General features: G+C 54.3%; 1 protein-coding gene and 1 long non-coding RNA gene across 2 annotated transcripts; one reads left to right on the top strand and one right to left on the bottom strand.

The window, feature by feature from the left end:
- Positions 1-3,088: 3,088 nt before the first annotated feature.
- LOC117006150 lies at positions 3,089-9,200 on the bottom strand. The gene is made up of 2 exons (XR_004419956.2): positions 9,092-9,200; positions 3,089-8,618 (listed from the first exon to the last, which is right to left on the bottom strand). It is a non-coding gene; the product is annotated as an uncharacterized LOC117006150 (long non-coding RNA).
- Positions 9,201-10,670: 1,470 nt separating this feature from the next.
- On the top strand, positions 10,671-17,634 carry LHX1 (LIM homeobox 1). The gene is made up of 5 exons (XM_033078426.2): positions 10,671-10,958; positions 12,338-12,564; positions 12,869-13,146; positions 13,894-14,059; positions 14,624-17,634. Exons 1-5 carry the CDS (start codon positions 10,789-10,791, stop codon positions 15,001-15,003), a joined length of 1,221 nt encoding a protein of 406 aa, XP_032934317.1. The 5' UTR covers positions 10,671-10,788; the 3' UTR covers positions 15,004-17,634.
- The last annotated feature ends 2,805 nt before the right edge of the window (positions 17,635-20,439 follow it).

Here is a 20,439-nt window from a genome sequence, read left to right as displayed (position 1 = left end):
TAAATAATAATCAAATCCAGCATTTGCTGAGTGTTGGTGGCGTTGGGTGGGTTTGTCCCCGTGAATTCCCAGCCCGAGGCTGAGCTGGTTTCCCTGGGAATGGGCACAGCTCTTTGTTTTCACTGAACCCCCAAAAAACGGGGCTGCCCTTCCTGCTGCTCCCACCGGGGGATTCCCAACTTTTCCCTGGACGGGGTGGGGACAGGGGATGGAGGATTTGGGGAGGATGGAGGATTTGGGGAGGATGGGGATGGAGGATTTGGGGAGGATGGAGACAGGAGGATGGAGGATTTGGGGAGGATGGGGACAGGGGATGGAGGATTTGGGGAGGATGGAGGATTTGGGGAGGATGGGGACAGCAGGATTTGGGGAGGATGGGGACAGGGGATGGAGGATTTGGGGATGATGGGGACAGGGGATGGAGGATTTGGGGATGATGGAGGATTTGGGGAGGATGTGGACAGCAGGATTTGGGGAGGAGAGGGACAGCAGGATGGAGGATTTGGGGAGGATGGGGACAGGGGATGGAGGATTTGGGGATGATGGGGACAGGGGATGGAGGATTTGGGGATGATGGAGGATTTGGGGAGGATGGAGGATTTGGGGAGGATGGGGACAGAGGATGGAGGATTTGGGGAGGATGGGGATGGAGGATTTGGGGAGGATGGGGACAGCAGGATGGAGGATTTGGGGAGGATGGGGACAGAGGATGAAGGATTTGGGGAGGATGGGCACCCTCAGATTTCACTGTGCCTTAACCAGGATTCCCAAAACCTGGGCACAAAGTTCAGTGGGTGCTCAAAGGCTTGGACCACAGAAATTGGGTGTTTTCCCACTGGTTTGAAAAACAGGGATGTGATCACTGATTGCTGAGGGTTCAGGGCCAGAGGGCTCCGTGTCTTTCCCACAACAAAGGAGAAAGCAAAGAAAAGGAAAGGAGGAAAAATGGGAGGGAAAAATGAGGAATGGTGAGATGAAGTTGTGCTCATTGAGCTCTCTCCCATGCCCAGATCTCTGCCATTAATATTAAGCAGTGCCTGACAATACCACTCTGCATTTTCCAAAAGAATAACTCTCAGCCTGCTAAACAAACCTGGGGACGCACAGAATTCCTCAGGATGTCTCATCTACAGAGGCTTTATGATAAATGGAACAAGGCAACAGCCAGGGAGAAAAAAAAAATTATTTAAAAAAAAAAAAAAAAAGAAAACGTAGAGAATTGACATTTGGAATGGAGCTGGGATGTGCTGGGAACACCAGAGCCTTATCAGCCAGGGGGGCACCTGCAGCCCTGCCTAAACCCAACCTCATTGATATGCAGTTATTCACGTGTGCAGTAAATTCCAATTATGTTTACAGATGTCTGCTTAACATTTATGGAAAAGGAACCTCAGCATGGCTGAAATATCCTTATAAGGGTTTGGACCAGGCTTGCTTTTTTTTTTCTTTTTTTTTTTTTTTGCCATCACCAATTTAATTATATTTTGCAGGTTTATGAAAAAAAAAAATAAATTCCAGCTGAGCTCTCTGATAGAAGGTTTAACATCTAATGCATATATTTGGTTGTATGTCCATTTCAGAGTTGTTTTAACTGTATTTTTTTTTGTTTTCATGTTAACTCAGGAGTTTCATTGATTTTTTTAAATGCACAAAAAAGCAGTTAAAGATGAGCAGGTTTTCATGTGGCTTCCTGTTGTAGGTTATTTTTATTCTTTATCTTGGAATTTCCTCCCCATCCTGAGCACTCACCTCCAAAGGTGCATTTCCCAGTTTTAGTGGTAATGAGGATTTCCTCATTCTCACAGGAATAAGAAAAATGTGAATTTTCAAGTTACAGATTTCCCCTTTCCCACCCTGCCCTGGGCCCAGCCTCACCCCCTTCCCTGGCACTGGGGGATCCCCAAGGAAAAGGGTGTTCTCTGTTAATTCTAGAATTATAAAATTACTCTTTCCCTGCTCTTTCTCCCTAAATTCTCGTGGATTATTTCAGTTTGTGAGCCCTGGGGTGCCCAGGATTGGGTTTCTACACAAAGCTGAGGTGGTGAAAAGCTCTGAAAAGCTCTGGGTGCTTTCTTGGTGCCCACCTCCAGCTGCTTTTGCTCTGGCCAGCTCTGCAGCCGTGCAGGAAAGGTTTGGGTTTGATTTTGTGAGGGAAGAGCAGGGATTGTGCCCAGACCCCAGAGCTGCTCCTGCTGCCCCTCGCCCTGCAGGACACAGAGGGGCACAGAGGGAAGGAAACAACTCTGGGAGCTCTGGGGCAGCTCCTCTGGATTTACAGGAGAGATGACAACAGGGAACAACCTCTGCTGAATGATAACAGGGAACAACCTCTGCTGAATGATAACAGGGAACAACCTCTGCTGGGTGTTTGGGTCAGGCTGGGAGGGTGCAGGAGCTCCATGGCTCACAGATCCACCAGGGACTGCCACAAACGGGATGGGAGAGGACAAACTGAGCTTAGGGATCCTTTGGGATGTCCCAGAAGGAACAAGGGGATGAGGTGAGGACAAACACCCATCACTGAGCTTTAGGGACTCTTTGGGATGTCCCAGAAGGAATAAGGGGATGGGAAGAGGACAAACACCCATCACTGAGCTCAAGGAATCCTTTGGGATGTCCCAGAAGGACCAAGGGGATGGAATGAGGACAAACACCCATCACTGAGCTTTAGGGAGCCTTTGGGATGTCCCAGAAGGAACAAGGGGATGGGAAGAGGACAAACTGAGCTTTAGGGACCCTTTAGGATGTCCCAGAAGGAACAAGGAGATGGAATGAGGACAAACACCCATCACTGAGCTCAAGGAACCCTTTGGGATGTCCCAGAAGGAATAAGGAGATGGGAAGAGGACAAACTGAGCTTTAGGGACCCTTTGGGATGTCCCAGAAGGACTGAGGGGATGGGATGAGGACAAACACCCATCACTGAGCTCAAGGGACCCTTTGGGCTGTCCCAGAAGGACCGAGGGCTCTGGGTCTGTGTGTCCCTGCTGGCACAGCAGGAGTTAATGAGAGACTGCAGAGAGATGCTGCTGTGCTGAGAGAAACTTATTTGATCTGAGGGCGTATGTGGAATAAATACAGCAGATTCTAAAAAGCAGTTTTGTTTATTAGCACACCCTTAAGGAAATAAATTGTACATCATTAGGAGCGGCGTCTCCTCAGCAGCCAGGGCCGCTGTTATTAATGCATTTATCTAATAACCATGCGAATTTCTCCCCATTTATTCTGCAATCTTAGAGGCTTTACAAATATTGACTAATTACAGCCATGTAGATTTTATTCCAAGGGCTGAAAAAGCCACACTGGCAGGGAATTGTGCAGACTCACAGTTCCTGAGGTGGAAGTTTCCCTGCTCACACGTAGGCGACACCACCAGCGCAGACTTCCCAGCTCCTGCGCTTGTTCTCGGTGAAAATGGGGACATTTCTCGGGCAGGAGGGAGGGAATCTGTTCGCCAGGGGTTGGGGAAACAGGGTTTATTTGTTTGCAGGGGAAATCTCCGGTGCTTTCTTGGTGATGCTCGGAGAGAGGAGAGGAGCACCCTGAGGGCTGGGCTGGCACAGAGCTCCTGGGCCCAGAACCCAATGACCCAGCCACAAAAATGACAATTTTTTAGAATAATATTTGTTTTTTAAAGTGCTTCTGAGCATGGAGGGTCGGCCCTTGGTGTTGCCAGCGTGACTCTGCCCTCCAGCAGGATCCACATGGGGATGGAGCTCAACCCCTGGAAAAATCAGCTGGAACTAGCAAAATTTCACATTCCAGACCAAAATAATTGGGTTTTTTTCATCCTGAACACACTGTACTGATGCATCTCGGGGTGGTGGGATGGTGGCTGTGTGTGCCACGTCCCCAGCGTGGCAGTGAGAGGAGCTCTGTGCACATCAGCCACGCTTGGAGCGTCGCTCGGGAGTGAAGGGAAGGAAACAGAGACTCAAAATGTGCCTGGGGAGGCACCCAGGAGTCAGGGACTTTGCTGGGCTCTCACCCAGCTCCAGGGCTGGAGTGTGGGGAGAAGGGAGGCCAGGCTGGCCAGAGCCTCCACGGCCTCTGAGATCCTTTAAAACAGAAAATCGTGTGAATAGGACACGATGTAGCACCGTAACAAATAACACATCCATGGACAGGATTAGCCAGGGCTGAGCTGGCAGACACAAACACAGCCAGGAGCTCTGGATTCACTCCTGAGGGGACCCTGCTGCCGTGGTACCTGCCCCAGGTGATGCTGAACCCAGCTCTGCATCTCCGTTTTTCTGTCTGTCCTGTCTGTTTGGATTCCGGTTATTTTTCCCCAAACGTCCTGCACGGCAGTGATGTCAGCACCAAAATCTGACATTCCGCTGATGACAAAAACCCTCGTGAGCCGAGACCCCTCTCCTGCAGCCCCTGGGGAAGGACGGGTGATGCTGCAGCCCCTTCTGCTCTCAGGCAGAGATACCTGAGGGACTGCTCTGCTGGGAAGGAAGGCACTGCCCGCTCCCAGAAAGAGCAGAAATCAGGAATTGGGCCCGGGTCAGCGGCAGGAGCAGCGGGGATGCTCCGGGCTCCCGATCCCCTCCGCCCCTGCGCAGGAGCCGCGAGTCGCGCAGGGGAGATCGGCTCTCACTCCCGGGGAAGTTCAGCCACTGTGAAATCGGTAAATTAAGGCGCACAGAACTTAGAAAAACAATATAATCCTGCGGGTGCTGAAATAATTAATTTCCTAATCAAGCACACCTCGCTTTTTTTTCAATTTGCAATCAGCGCTCTGGTCCGACTCCCCATTTCAGGCACCCCAAGGAAGGAATAATTTTGGGCAGCCAAGCCGGAGGGGCCCGAGGCAGGGGTGAGACCCCCGCGGGTGCTCGGCAGAAGCTGCAGCGAGCGCTGGGCGATGCTCTGGGGGAGGATTTGCCGTGCTCGGGGTCCAGCCCGGAGCCGCGGGGCTCCCGCAGAGGTTTTGTGCGGGGCTGTCTCCGCTCTCTGCACCCTTGTTTGCTTTAAATCACTTCAAATGCGGAGGCTGTCAGACCAGACAATTAACATGGGGAAGGGGGAAAGTATTACCATCCATTATTTGCCATAACATGAATTTAAGCCGGGAAGTCAAATGATAAAATATGTGGTGAAAAGTGTTGGTGGTGGGAGTGCCTAAATGAGTAATAGCCCTGGGCTTCTGAGCCTTGAACTTAACGTGCTAAGTAAATCCCCGAGGTCAAAAAGTATGAAAATTGTTGCAGCTTGGGGAGATATATTTTAACTTTGGGAAAGGTCCGCGTAGATCCGCTGCCGGGTCGGGGAGGCAGATGCGGAGCAGCCGCAGCTCCGGGAGTGGGACCGATGCTCGGGGGATGGGTGCTTGTTTGGGGAAAAAAAAAAAATGAAATAATGAAATAATATCGGGCTTGGATGCTGTGGCTCCGGGCAGAGGCTCGGCCGGTCCCCAGTGCCGGGAGGAGAAGCGAAGGGAGCGGCGGCTGCGACCCCCGGCACCCCCCGGGACCCCGGCCGGGATCGCGCTCCGCTCCGCCGCGCTCCAACTCTGCCCCTTTAAAATTCCTGCTGCCGCTCGCGCTGACCATGCGGCTGGATTTATGGAGAGAGATGTTTTAGCAGAATCCCCCCGAGTCCCCCATCAGCCCTAAATCCCCAGCCCGCGCTCCCCGGGAGCCCTCCTGACACCGAGCATGCCAAAACAGCTTCGTTTTGCCTATGCATTAGCAATCTATTTTACCTTTTTGACATCTCTCACACATAAAACCGTAAGAGAGAAATAAAATATCTGTCTCTGGGCGAAAATAAAGCTTTGCCTCCCTCCTGATCTATAGGATATAAAATAAAGCCATGGCTTTGATAGTGGCTTTTCCTTAGACCGGAGTTGCTTTTGCACACACGGAGACAATGAAGATGGATGAGCCGGGAGCGGAGCATCCTCCGGGGGTTCGCTTCACCCTCTTTTTTTATAGCCCCCCCTCGCCCCCTCTGCCTCTCCACTTTTCTTTCTTTTCTCTTTTATTCGCCTTTTATGTGCCCTTTAGCGAGGGAAGGATCCGTGCCCCGGCCCTTCCCGGACACTTTCCCGTCACTCAGAGGCAGAACGCGCACCTCGGATTTGTAATTATTTATTAACCGTATTTCCCATAAACAATGCATGAGCTCGCGGTGTAAGCGACAACATTTAGCGACGTGGGGAGAAACCCGGGAGGGCTAATCACGGGGGAGGGGGGCAGGAAAATAAATAAGGAAAAGGAAAATAAATAGAAAAGAAAGGGAAGGAAAGGGAAAGGCGAGCGGAGCCGGTGTGGTGTTTACCCTCAGCATCGACCCGAGTGTGGCAGGATAAACTGGGACTTTCTAATACATAATTTAAAGATCTTCTTCTCCTTCTTCTTTCTTTTTTTTTCTTTTTTTTTCCCCCCAGCTCTTTTAAAACAAACCTGGGGATGGATCCTGTCCAGCCATGGGGTTTATTGCGCGGGGATGTTCTACAGGCTTAATTACATCTTAACTTCAATATTTGGACAGTGCATTAAGCGCATGGATATTTAATCAGGCGGAGGCGCTCTTTCTGCGGGGGGAAGTGCTGGGGACGGGGGAGAGGTGTGACCCCCACCTTCTCTGCGGGCTGTGCCCCCACAGCTCCGAGACAGCGCCGGGAGAGACCCCCGGAGCCCCGGGGAGCGCAGGGATCGGAGCCGAGTTCGGGGCTCCCCCCGCCCCGTCGGGGCAGCCGAGCCCGACACCTCCCCCAGCCCGAGCGAGCCCGTGGAGAGAGGTTTAAAAAGGAGGGAAAAAATAAAATCAAATTCAAAATAAATGGGGAAAGAGGGAAAACTTAGTGCTGTCGGGGGAAGGATGCGGTGGAAATGCCTGCGGTGCGTGGGAGGGAAGTTTTGGCTCGGCTGGGGATGCGGGGATGCTCCAGAACCGCGGCGGTCCCAGCGAGGGGCTCAGGGGCTGTGCAGCACCGGGACCCCGTAAAAGAGAGAGAAATCCCATTCCTGAGCACTGCGGTGGCGAAAGGGGATGAGAAACAGCGCGATGTTTAACTGAAAAGATGGGAACGACACCCATAAAATGTAAATTTAAACTCGCCTGAAAGGGTCTTGGTTTATTTTTTTGGTATTGGATTTTAAATTAATTTGAGTTTGAGTTTCTTTGGCGTTTTCTTTTGTTAAATCCTTTTATTTTGCCTCTCTCTTTATTTGCGTCTCTGTCACTATTTTACTTACACTCTCTAGTTTTAAAATTTTGTTTTTCCTCTTTTAATTTCCATCCTTTTGTTTTGGTTTGGTTTTTAAATTTCCCTTTTTAAAACATCCCCTGATTTCCCTCTTTTCTTTCTTTATTTTTTTTCCTTTTTTACTCTCTTGATGTCCCTCCTTTCCAGCCTCGGGGCCGGCCGGGGTTGCTCTGGAACATCCCGGATCCCCGCGGGGTTCGGGTGGGTTCGGACCCGCCTGGGGCCGGGGCCTCCACCCGGGAAAACCGCAAAATAAAGTAAAAAACAAAAAAATCCCCCCTGTCCCCAGCACCCGGCTGCTGCTTCCTCGGGGCTGTTCCCCCTCCCCTCGGCTCCCGGGGGGTGCGGGAGGCTGGGGCAGCCCGGCCGTGCTGGGGTTTGATTTTCGGATCCTGCAGGAGCCAAGCGAGGGCATTTTGGCCTCTCAAATCCCTGCTCTGGGAGGGGGTTGAGGAGAGGGGGCAGTGTCCCCACTGTCCCCACTGTCCCCACTGTCCCCACTGCCCCTCGGTCCGTGCTGCTCCTTCCCCGAGCTCTGGGGGTTCGGATGGGGAGCCCCAAACCCCAGGGGAGGGGCCGGGCACGGCCTGAGCCCCCCGGGGAGCGGGGCACCACCAGATGCTTTCGCTAACGCCTGGGAAAGGAAAAAAAAAAAAAATCGCTGTGAAAAAGTGGTGCTTGATGGACACGAGATGCTCATCTCCTTCCCCTCATTCATCCCCCGACACATGGCACCGGGGCCGCGGGCAGCTGTCGCTCCCGGGGCGGGGAGCGGGGCCGCCCTCCCCGCATGAGAAGCGCCCATGTGGGGCGATCCCGGCCCCATCGATCCCGGCACGGAGCCACAGCTGTCCCGACAGGGCAGGGAGGGGAGCCCGGGGCTGGGACACAGCCGCAGGAGCTGCGGGGCCGTGTCTGGGCCCGGGGACAGCCCTGGAGCCGCCTCTCCCGGCTCTGCAGCCCCGCCGGTCCCCGGCGAGGAGCGGGTGCGCTGCTTTCCTTTTTCTCCCTGAATTCCAATTTATGCCTTCCCTGTGTTTTTGAATTTTTTAAAATTTATTTTTGTTGTTGTTGTTTGGGTTTTTTGGGGTTTTTTTAACCCCATCAAAGGCGAGGAAAGCAGAGGTGAGAGAGCGAGGGCGGTGGGCACGGGCGGGGGATGCTGCGGCTCCGCCACCCCCGTGGAGCCCCGGGCACGCTCGGACCCTTCCAGCGCCTTCCCCTCCCCATTCCCCGCCGGGCTCAGCCCCCAGGGACAGCGACAGGGACAGGGCGGGCTCTGGGGCCGGGCCGGGCCGGGCCAGGCGGTGACACCTCCCCGGAGCGGCGGCTCCCGACGGGCAGCAAAGCGCGAAGGAAAGAGAAACCTCCGCACCGCCCCGGTACCGACCGGCCCCTGGAAGGTAAAAGCGAATTAATTTTTATTTACCAAAAAAAATAATAAAAACTAAAGAAGGCACATCGTGGTGGCCGCGGATGTGAGCTGCGAGCGCCGGTACCGGAGCCGCCGCCGAGTTACCGGAGCTCTCTGTGCCCTCGGCGGCCGCGTGGCCCCGGGCCCGCCGCCCCCTCCCCACCGGTGCGGCCCCGCCGGAGCGTCCCGGGCCGCACCCCGGTCCCGCCGCTGCGCTCCGCTCCTCCCGGGACGAGCGGCCCCGGCTCGGGGCTGTCCCGCACCCCGCGCTCAGCGGGATCTCGTTTGTCCGGTCCCCAGCGGGGCGGGGACCCCGCCGGCTCCGGTAACGGGCCCGTGACCCCGCGGGGCTGCGGGGCCCAGCGAGCGCCGCGTCTGCTCGTGCCCACCGTGCCCACCGTGCCCGCCGTGCCCACCGTGCCCACCGTGCCCAGTCCCCGCTCCCTCGCACCTACCGCTGCATCGCGCTCGGGGGCCGGGCCGGCTGTCGGCGCGGCCATCGGGCGGTGTGTCTGTCGGTGCGTCTGTCTGTCTGTCGGTGCGTCTGTCTGTCAGTCGGTGCGTCTGTCTGTCGGTGCGTCTGTCTGTCTGTCGGTGCGTCTGTCTGTCTGTCGGTGTGTCTGTCAGTCGGTGTGCCGATCGGTCGGTGTGTCTGTCTGTCGGTCTGTCAGTCGGTGTCTCTGTCACTCAGTTTGTCTGTCAGTCGGTCTGTCTGTATGTTGGTGCGCCGGCCGGCCGGTCGGTGTTGTCTGTCTGTCTGTCTGTCTGTCGCTCGGTGTGTCTGTCTGTCAATGTGCCGGTCTATCTCTCTGTCCGTCGGTGTGTCTGTCTGTCCGTCGGTGTGCCGGCCGGCTGGTCGGTGTGTCTGTGCGTCCGTCTGTCCGTCGGTGTGTCTCTCTGTCGGTGTGTCCGTCCGTCCGTCGGTGTGCCGGCCGGTCTCTCGGCGGCCCGGCGGGCGGAGGCGGTGGCGTTGCCCCGGCTGCTCTATAAAGGGGCGCGGACGCCCCGTCCGGCGGCGGCGCGGCGGGCGCGGGGGGGCGGCGCTGTCGCTGTCGCGATTGGCGGCGAGGGCCGGTGACGTGCGCGCGCGGTGCATAAGGCTGCGGCGGCGGCGGCGCCGGGACCATGCAGAGCCCGTGCGCGGCCGGACGGCGGGGCCGCCCCTCTGCCCCGCGCCCTCCGCCCGGCCTGGCCCGCCCGCCCCGGGCCCTGCGCTCCGCCGCCGCCGCCGCCGGGCCATGCCACGCTCGCCGGGGACACGGGCGGCCGCCGCGGGGAGCGATGCGCGGGGGTAGGTAGGACGGACTGACGGACGGACGGACGGACGGACGGACGGAGCCGGGCGCGACGGTGCCGCCGAGACGTCGGGGGAGAGAGAAAGAGAGAGAGAGAAAGAGAGAGAAAAGGAGAGTGAGCGGCGGAGCAGCGAGGAGCGGCGGAGCGTGTCCCCGGCCCCGCGTGTCCCCGTCCCCGCAGCAGGACGCGCAGGGCGATGTCGCCGCGGCAGCAGCCACAGCCCGTGTGACCGCCACCGCCTCTCCATGTCCCGGCTCGTTATTTATTATTATTATTATTATTATTATTATTGTTATTATATTTTTTCCTCCTTTGATTTCTCATTGGGAAAAGCACTTTGACTTCTGACTGCTCTACCTCAAACGTTAGAAAAACTCATCACGCTCGCTTTTTGGCGGTTTTATTTTGAATTTTTTTTTAATTTTTATTTTTCTGAGCGCCGATCTTTATAGCCGTTATTGTTTTATTGTTACTATTATTATTACTATTATTATTATTATTATTATCCGTGTGGCTGGTAGCGGCCGGGATCCTGCGGCTGTGTCGAAGCGCTGGGCACTGGGGGGTTCTCCTGTGTGCCCCTCCTAGGACACTCGAACGAAGATTTTTCTTCTTCCTCCCTTTCTTTTTCTTCTCCTTTACTTCTCCAAGGCTTTTAAAACATACATAAACAAAAACAAGAAAAAAAAGAGAGAGAAAAAACAAAACAAAACAAAAACAAACCTTCGCCGGTGTTGTCGTCTTTCTGAAAAAAAAAAAAAAAAAGAAAAAAGAAAAAAAAAAAGAATTGTTGTTTTTATTTTTTTTTCCTTGATACCTGGGAAACCGCTGCCCCCCTCAGAACTAACCAAAGACAATGGTTCACTGTGCAGGCTGCAAAAGGCCGATCTTGGACCGGTTTTTGTTGAATGTACTGGACAGGGCTTGGCATGTGAAGTGTGTTCAGTGCTGTGAATGTAAATGCAATTTGACAGAGAAATGCTTTTCGCGAGAAGGCAAGCTTTACTGCAAAAACGACTTCTTTCGGTGAGTACCGGCCTCCGCCTGCCCCCGCCGCTCCTCTCCATTCCTCCTTCACCTCCATTTTTTCCCCTTTATTTTTGTTGTTTTCCCCGCTGTCAGCGGGACCCCCGAGCGCCTCTCCCCTGCCCCCGAACGCTCAAAGCGCGGCGGCTCCTCGGGGATCCCGGGGGTCGGGCCCGGGCCCGTCGGTGCCGCCGCTCTCCGCGTCCCCGGCCGAGCTCCAACTGCCCCAAGTTCTCTCCAAACTATCGCCCGGCGGGCCCGGGGCCGGGAACACGGGCACGGTCCGGGGTTGGGAACACGGGCACGGTCCGGGCCCGGTGCAGCGGAGCGGGGCTGACCCTGCCGGGGCTCTGGGGGCCGTGAGCGCGGTGCTGCCCGGACCGGAGCCCGGTGCTGTTCCTGGTGCTGTTCCCGGTGCTTCCCGGACCGGAGCCCGGTGCTGTTCCTGGTGCTGGTCCCGGTGCTCCCCGGGCCGTTCCCGGTGCCGTTCCCGGTGCCGTTCCCGGTGCCGTTCCCGGTGCCGCCCGGCAGGACAGGCCCGGTGCGGGCGCTCCCCGGGCCCGGCGCATCCCGTCCACCGGCGCCAGGCCGAGCGAGGGCAGCGACCCTTCGGCGGTGGATGGATGGATGGATGGATGGATGGATGGATGGATGGATGGATGGATGGATGGATGGATGGATGGATGGATGGATGGATGGAAGGATGGATGGATGGAGAGGGAAGCGGGGATCCACGCTCGCTCACCGCCGCTCTCCCCGCGCATCCCGGCATCAATCCCGGGCTCGGGGCCGGTGCCGCTGCCCCGCCGGGCCCCGCCGCCGCACACGGGCGGTAAGGGCTCGGACCGGCTCGGGGCCCCCGGCGCACACCGGCACAGCTCCCGGCCCGGCCCCGCCGCCGCTTGTCCCCGGGCACGGGGACCGGCACAGCTCCGAGCTCCGCGGCTTCTCCCCGGGAATGGGCCCGGCCCTGCTCCGGTCCCGGTTCCCAGAGCTCCGCCGGGCACGGGAGGCCTCCGGCCCCGCTCCGGTCCCCGCACCGGCCTTGCCCGCACCGGCGACTCCTCCGGCCGGCCGCCACCGAGGCCGGTACCGACACACGGACCGTGCAGAATCCCTGCGAGCTGCTCAGAGCGCCCCTAACGCGAGTGTCGGGGCGTCGGGGACACCCGGGCAGCGCATCCCCGGCGCTCAGCGATCCCGAGCACAGCCCCGCTGCCCAGGCCGGCTTCGATCTTTAATTTTAAAAGCTATAATATCGCGGAGAGAGAGCGCTCTGCAGGGATGCCGTGTTGGTTGAATCCCGTTTTGCATGGGCGAGCAGGGTGTGCGGAGGCCGCGCTCGGGCGCTGCTGACGCTGCCCGGCCTCTCTCCGCAGGTGTTTCGGGACCAAGTGCGCGGGCTGTGCCCAGGGCATCTCCCCCAGCGACCTGGTCCGCAGGGCGCGGAGCAAAGTGTTCCACTTGAACTGTTTTACGTGTATGATGTGCAACAAGCAACTCTCCACCGGCGAGGAGCTCTACATCATAGACGAGAACAAGTTTGTCTGCAAAGAAGATTACCTAAATAACAGCAATACTGCCAAAGAAAACAGCCTGCATTCAGGTGAGGGAGCGCGGCCGGGGCCGTGAGCGCGGGGATCGGCTGCTGCTTGGGATGCTCCTCTCCTTCCTCCTCCTTTCTTCTCTTCTTTTTCCTTCTCTTCTTTCTCCTCTCCCTCCTTTCTCCCTTCTCCTCTCTCTTCTCCCTTCACTCTCCCATCCCTTTATTTTCCTCTCCTTCTTGTCTTTTTTTTTTTCTCTCCCCTTTTCCCTCTCCTTTCCTCCTCTCCCCGCCCGTACCGCGGCCCGTCCCTCGCGCTCGGCATTTCCCGCCCGGCTGAGCGTGACCCGGGTTTGTTCTCCCGCAGCCACCACCGGCAGTGACCCCAGCCTGTCCCCCGACTCTCAAGACCCCTCCCAGGACGACGCCAAGGACTCGGAAAGCGCCAACGTGTCCGACAAGGAGACGGGGAGCAACGAAAACGACGACCAGAACCTGGGGGCCAAGCGGCGGGGACCCCGCACCACCATCAAAGCCAAACAGCTAGAGACTCTGAAAGCCGCCTTCGCGGCCACCCCAAAACCCACCCGGCACATCAGGGAGCAGCTGGCACAGGAGACCGGCCTCAACATGCGGGTCATCCAGGTACGGCCGCCTGCGGGCACCGAGCGCGGCTCCGGGGGATGCGGGGGCGAGGAGGGGCCGGTAGCCGGGCACGCTCCGCACTGCGGGGCCCGGGGAATCCCCACCGGCCTTGGGAATCGTTATTGCCGAGGTGGCTCCGTGCTTCCCGGCGCTTCCTGGCATTTCCCGGCGCATTTCCCGGCGCTTCCCGGCGCTTCCCGGCGCTTCCCGGCGCTTCCCGGCGCTTCCCGGCATTTCCCGGTGCTTCCCGGTGTCCCCGGTTCCCCATCCCCGGCCGGTCGGTGGGGACAGAGCTGCGGGTTTACTTCGCAAAAGTCCTAAAGAAGCTGCTGCAAACAGTGTGGAAACTAATAACCAGAAATGCGAGGGGTTAATGGGTAAATAAGAATGACAACGCGCTGGAATTATTAAAAGGTTTATAAACCCGCAGCGCTGGGGTAATGGGGGGTTAAAGGACCATTAAAGACGAGGTTAGATTGGAGAGGCTCAGTGTGAGGGTAATTAGCAGCAATCTTGTCAGGGTAATAAGAAATAACTCAATCATTCTTGACCCGCAGTCGGTGGGGAGCGGGGCCGCCGTCACGCGTGGGTTCGGCCGCGCTCGGAGCGCACCGGCCAGGAGAGACCGGGAAAGGGGAAAAAGCGCAGCTTTTGGGTTTTGGGATGGGGATGGACACGGGGAGGGAGGGGAAGGGCAGCGGGACCCGCGGCTCCGGTGACCGGCGCCTCTTCCCGCCGCCCTGGCAGGTTTGGTTCCAGAACCGGCGCTCCAAGGAGCGGCGGATGAAGCAGCTGAGCGCGCTGGGCGCTCGGAGACACGCGTTCTTCCGCAGCCCGCGCAGGATGCGGCCGCTCGTGGACCGGCTGGAGCCTGGCGAGCTCATCCCCAACGGGCCCTTCTCCTTCTACGGAGGTGGGTACGGCTGCCTCTGTCCGGTGCGGGGATGCGGGGCCGTGCCGGCCTCCCGGCTCAGCCCCGGGGCTGGCCCGCCCGGTTCCCCACCGCGCATCGCGGGGATCCCCGCGCCCGGGGCATCCCGGTGCTCTCCCGGTGCTCTCCCGCTGTTCTTCTCCCGCTGTTCTTCTCCCGCTTGTTCTTCTCCCGCTGTTCTCCCGGTGTTGTGTCCCCGCTGTTCTCCCGCTGCTCTTCTCCCGCTGTTCTTCTCCTGTTGTTCCCCCGCTTGTTCTCCCGGTGCTCTCCCGGCTGTTCTCCCGGTGCTCTCCCGGTGTTCTCCCGGTGCTCTCCCGCTGTTCTCCCGCTATTCTTCTCCCGGTGCTCTCCCGGTGTTCTCCCGGTGCTCTCCCGCTGTTCTCCCCTGTTCTCCGGTTTTCTCCCGGTGTTGTGTCCCCGCTGCTCTGCGGGAGGGGGGTCTCGGCGCTGCCGCAGCCCGGTCCCACGTTTCCCCTGGGGTTCGTGATCTCTCCACTGGGTCCCTGCCCTCCTGTTACCTTCCCTCTGTCTCTCTTTGTCCGCCAGATTATCAGAGCGAGTATTACGGCCCTGGAAGCAATTACGATTTCTTCCCGCAAGGACCGCCTTCGTCCCAAGCGCAGACCCCCGTGGATCTCCCGTTCGTGCCCTCGTCGGGGCCGTCAGGGACCCCGCTGGGGGCCATGGACCACCCCCTGCCCGGACATCACCCCTCGAGTGAGGCGCAGCGCTTCACTGACATCATGTCGCACCCCCCGGGAGACTCGCCCAGCCCCGAACCCAACCTGCCCGGGTCCTTGCACTCCATGTCCGCGGAAGTTTTTGGCCCCAGCCCCCCATTTTCGTCGATATCCGTCAACGGTGGTGCTAACTACGGCAATCACTTGTCCCACCCTCCAGAGATGAACGAAGCCGCTGTGTGGTAGCTTTAAAACAAACTGGGTCTAAGTAAGTGATGATCATCTAGTCTGCTTATTGTTATGGTGTACAGAAATGAATTCATATAACATCTCTCCCGCCCTAAGACAATTTTACCTTGGGAACGAACTGAATCCAATCGCTCCAAGGCAAGCTTTGCTCTAGACCAGGACAATCTCCATGTTATGGTTGTATCAAACAAGCGAGGGGACTTTTTTGTACCATTGACAGAGAAACTGGGGAAGCTGTACAGTAAAAGTGCTGCCATTCCGTAGGATGGCCTAAGTTTGATTACCCTGTTGGATGTCATCCTAAGAGCCACAATCCTTAGAAACTTCTCGTTTAAAAAAAAAAAAAAAAAAGAAAGAAAAATTAAAAAATAATTGAATGAAGGAGAGGTCAAAGAAAAGGGGAAAAAAAGGCGTCAAGAACTCTCTATAGCGTTCCTGGTTAAGGATGGTTCTGGCATTATGAATCTGTTTGTTCATTTTTGTCTCTCAGAAAGTTCGACAACAAGAAACTCTTTTTAGCTTCAGCCATTTCAGCCTGCTGCCGATCAGGTGGGACAACTTTTCCTTTTTCCTTTCTTTTGTTCTTTTTCTGTTTTGTTTCGGTTGTTTTGGTTTGGTTTTTCTTTTTATTTACCTTTTCAAAAATAGCAAATACTAAATGTTAAGCCCTCAGCACCAACTCTTCTACCTTCACAAAGCTACACGTACAAAACCTCCTCATCATAGCAAAGGTCACCACCCAGACCTCTAACGAAAATGACTTGAAAATACAAACAAACAAACAAAAAGTATTCTACCTTCACAGAGAGAGAAAAGCTAAACAAAAAGACTCTATTGAACTAAAAACAGTCAACTGTTTACGTCTAATGTTAAATTCAGGAGCTCAATGTTTTACTAATAAATCCTGTTTTAGAAAAACCTCTTGTTCAAAAGCAAAAGATTTTGAGCAGCCAACCAAAATAGTTCATTTTCTTTTCTGTAGATGTTCTAACAGATTGCAGGGCTTGTGGTTCACTGTGCTAGTTTGTAAAAGGTGTTGTTTACAGAAGGCAAAGAAAAAAAAAAACCCACAAAACCCAGACAGTTGCCAAATAAAGTAAATATATAGCACAAATACTGTAAGGTGCTTTGCACCAGCAACCCGAGAAGGTGTTTAAAAAGTGTTACAAGGTTAAAAAGAAAAAAAAAAAAAGACAAACAAACATCTTTGCTAATTTTTAGTCCTGTTGAACATTCATGGAATTGTTAATATGACTTATATAGACCCACACAGGTTTTATTTTTGTGTCTTTAAAATAAAAGTCCAAAATATTTAAATTTTATGGTCAAATATGCAGTCAACAGCTGCTACTTTTTTCTTTATATATTAAATTTCTCATATGTCTTTTATTGTTCTAATGAACCTAAGCTTGTGTGACCTCCAGTGCATATTAGACCATTCACTGTATGAAAGAAAACATGTTGGATAAAATTTGTGCGTTTTTAATAAAATTAGAAAATCTGATGTTTAGATAACTTGTGTTTCATTTGATGTTTTGAGCAATTTTTGGAAATTGATTCTCCTGAGTAGAATGCTCCTCTCTGCTGCTAATCCTGGGCAGCTCTTTGGCTCTGCTGGGAGTCTGAGCCCTGGTGCCGATGCTGGCACGGCCAGAGGCAGCTCCAGCCTTTCTTCCCCTCTCCAGACTCAGTTGTTGAACTCCAAATACCCTGTTCCACCGCATTTTAAATTTTAAAATTCAGAAATAATCCAATTATTCAATATCTTCAGTTATCCGTGCTCTGTGCTAAGAGAGAACGTTCGAAATGCTGATTTTATGCATAAACAAAAACATGCTGTAAATGTAAAATGCTTGCAAAGATTCCGTTGCAATTGATCAGTTAATTCTCCAAAGGTAATTTTATTTTTTTTCTCTCCTAATTGTATAGTTTGGACACAGCATGTCCTGAAAGTAATTTTAACCATTTTTTCTTAAAGCAGAGTCAGTGCTTTGCGGCGCTTGGTCGTTCTGAAGTTCTCTGAAGGGCAGTGGGGGAGAATATTTTGCTCTGCCCTCGATACAACCTCATTCTCTTGGAGAAAAACGAAACAAACAAAAAAAAAACAGCCCTGGAGCCTTGCAAAATTTCCCGTTTTAATTCTCAGCCGTGGCAGATTCCTGAACGCTCAGTTCCTGCAGAAGTGCCAGAGGAGCTGGAGCTGCAGAGCCGGGCTGGGCTCTGCTTTGGGAGTTCCCCCTCCATGGAGAGGTTCCAGCTGGGATTGCTTCTCCTCCCTCCTCTCCCCTCACCCTTGGGCTGCTCCTCTCTGGTTTTGTGTGCTAGAGCCCAGACTCCCCATTCCCAGTGATTCCATTCTTCCTCTCTTTGGACTGGGGGTGGGAGAAGAACCAACTCCAAACGCTTTTGAGTTTCTAGTTCGTGATTTTCAATGGTGATTTTTGGGTTTGTTCACTACCTGATTTCTATGCCCAGCAGAGGGGCCACCTAGATGAAGCAATAGTTCACTTTAAACACAAAATGTCTTATATAATAACAATATAAAGGTAAAAACTACCTGCAAGGGATCTGTTAGTGTTTCTAAAAAAATAATTCATGCTTTATTAAATACAGGGGAGACTTCTTAAACTCCTGGACTCCGTGTCTAACTCATTTGTTTGTCTTTTGTGCCATTGCCATGTTTTGTTGCTCTGGTTTGCATTTACATAAGTGGAGGAATGGGTGATTTATTTATTCCAAACTTCTACTTATCTGGGAAAGATAAATACTGCTGTTTGTGCTGCTGGGCTGGGCTGCTGCTTTATTGTTGAATCAATGATTTTAAATGAGGATTTCACCAAATATGTTTGTTTTGCAGGAAATTTTTGAGGGCTTTCTTTCTTTCTTTCTCTGTCTCTCTCTCTTTCGGTCCTTGTACAGTTTATTCTGTGTTCATTCAGGCAGCAACACAGCTCGGTTTAGGCTGGTGTTAGGCTTGGTTTAGGGTGCTAAAAATGAGAATTTGTCTTTTTGTGACTGCTCCCATCGCTTCCTTGGGGCTTTGCTGGGTTTGGGGGAGCCCAGGAGCCGTTCCCATGGCCGAGGCCGAGCCCCAGCCCCGTGGAGATTGGAATTCTGCGCTCCTCAGAGCCAGCTCGGTGCGTCTGAAGCCCCTAATCCAGCAACAATTGCACAGTCAAAACTCCTTTTGAAGGCATTGTCACGTTGGCTTCTTGTAAGTCCTTGTTTACAAGAGCATTTCCATTGACTCCAGCGGCGTTCCCGGGGAGGGATGGAGGGATGGATGCAGGGAGGGATGGAGGGAGGGATGGAGGGATGGATGCAGGGAGGGAAGGAAGGAAGGAAGGAAGGAAGGAAGGAAGGAAGGAAGGAAGGAAGGAAGGAAGGAAGGAAGGAAGGAAGGAAGGAAGGAAGGAAGGAAGGAAGGAAGGAAGGAAGGAAGGAAGGAAGGAAGGAAGGAAGGAAGGAAGGAAGGAAGGAAGGAAGGAAGGAAGGATTATGGATGGAGGGATAGATGGAAGGATGGATGGCTAATGAATGGATGGATGAAGGGATGGAGGGATAATGAATGGATGGATGGATGGAAGGAGGGATGGATGGAAGGAGGGATGGATGTGGGAGAAGGGATCCCAGGATCCTGCGCTGCCTCTGCCGTGCAGTGCCCGTCTCTGTGTCCCTGCAAGGGCTCCCCACGAGCCTGTTGGGAAGTAACTGCTCTCTTTTGGTCTCTCCTGCCTCTCCTGCTGCTGTTCAGGTGAGCCTGGGGCCGTGTCCCAGCCCAGGGGGACGCTGTCCCTGCCCCCCTGGTCTGCTCCCCGGCTGGGGATGGCCGGGCCAGGCTGAAGAGCTGAGCACAGCCACGTGTCAGCCCTGCTGCAGTGCCCAGGAAAAGGTTCCAGGCACATCCTGTGAGTACTGCCCTGGGGAGCTCTCTGTGGGAAGGGGATTTTTGCAGCTTGATCAGAGGCTGGTAAAATGCCGTGAGTCTCCAGCAGCCAAACCTCTGCTTTTGGCCCAAATGTCCCACACTGTCCCCACTGAGCTCCTTCCCAGGCCCTGCTGGGATCTGTTTGCTCGGGGATGGAAAGGGATTTGGGAAGATCTGTGTCCCAGGAGTAAGGATGTGCTCAAATGATGATTTGGAGACAGTTGATTTGTAATATTCTAATGCCCGTACCCAGGTGCTGAGCAATACAGGATACAAATTGATAAATAAATGTAATTTCAAAATATCAGTGGTGATTGACACACTTTTCCACCCTGGGAAGTGGCAGATATTTCAGTGTCCTCTCAGGAATAGTCTGGTTTTTTATCTTGAATAACTGTGTTGTCTGTAAGCTTTGCATGTTCTTTCAATATGAAATTGAAGCATTTGCAATGTCCCTTCCTAACAGATAAATTCACATCTACTAAGTTTAAACAATTGGTACAAATCCTTCCATGCTGCTGAGCTGGGAACAAGGAGTTGTGATGCTGGAGCAGGTTTTGGAAGGTCCTTTCTTTGTCTCTGCTGTGGCACTGGGGTGCTCAGCATTCCTCATGCCAACAAAACACCCATGAAGATATAAATGAAATGAGCGGGCCCATTAAAATATATTTTGATGACAAATCTGGGATTTGTTTATTTGTTGATAGTGGTGGTTTAGCTGCAGAGTGTGGGCTCGTGCTTGGAGTGGAGTTTGGTGTGGCTGCAGAGTTGTTCACTCATTAAATGCAGAATTGTAGTGCAGGAATTGGAGAGGAAATGTGGCCTTGGGGTGAGGTGGCCTCCAGATTTCTGCTCCATGCCCCTGTTGCTGGAACTGTGGTTGTGGGGTGATCTGGGGGTGTCCATGCAGGGCTGTTGTTGTTGTTGTTTTTGGTGGCATCTCATGGTTTTTGTTTGGAGCATCCCTTGGTACCACTGCTGGGACAAGGGGGTGGCTGAGCTCTCCTTCAGTTTCTGCTCCAGGATGTCCCCAAATTCAGGGACAGCTCTGTCCTCGGTGCCCTTTGGGTACAGTTCAGTTTGGAAATTGTAAGAACTGGGGAGGTTTTATTGCTTGTTTGTACTCCAAGCTCCGTTCCTGAGGAATGTGCCCCCGCTCTGAGGCTGCTGGGGTGGCTTGGGAGGAAATCCTGGGCCCTGCCCCCCAGGAGCTCAGGTCTGCAGGGACAGGGACAATTGTGGCACAGGAACCTGGGCTGGAAAATCCCCCAGCCCCCGAGTGAGAGGAATTCCCAGTGGGAATTTCTGGGAGTGAACCCACGGGAGAGGCTCCCACACTTCCCTTGTGCCTGTCTGTGTGCAGCAGGCTGCGCACAGGACAGCACACACGATGAAAATCAAACATTTTGCTCCTTCCAAAATCAGTTTTTGTCTAGTTTTTAAATTGCCTTTGGGTGGCCTTTAAAATTCTTATCTGCTGGAAGCATCTTTGGGCTGTGCATCTC

Source organism: Catharus ustulatus, chromosome 22 (assembly GCF_009819885.2).
Source record: "Catharus ustulatus isolate bCatUst1 chromosome 22, bCatUst1.pri.v2, whole genome shotgun sequence".
Classification (NCBI taxonomy): Eukaryota; Metazoa; Chordata; class Aves; order Passeriformes; family Turdidae; genus Catharus; species Catharus ustulatus.
Note: the sequence above shows the minus strand (reverse complement) of the source record. Positions and strands in the feature narration are given on the sequence as shown.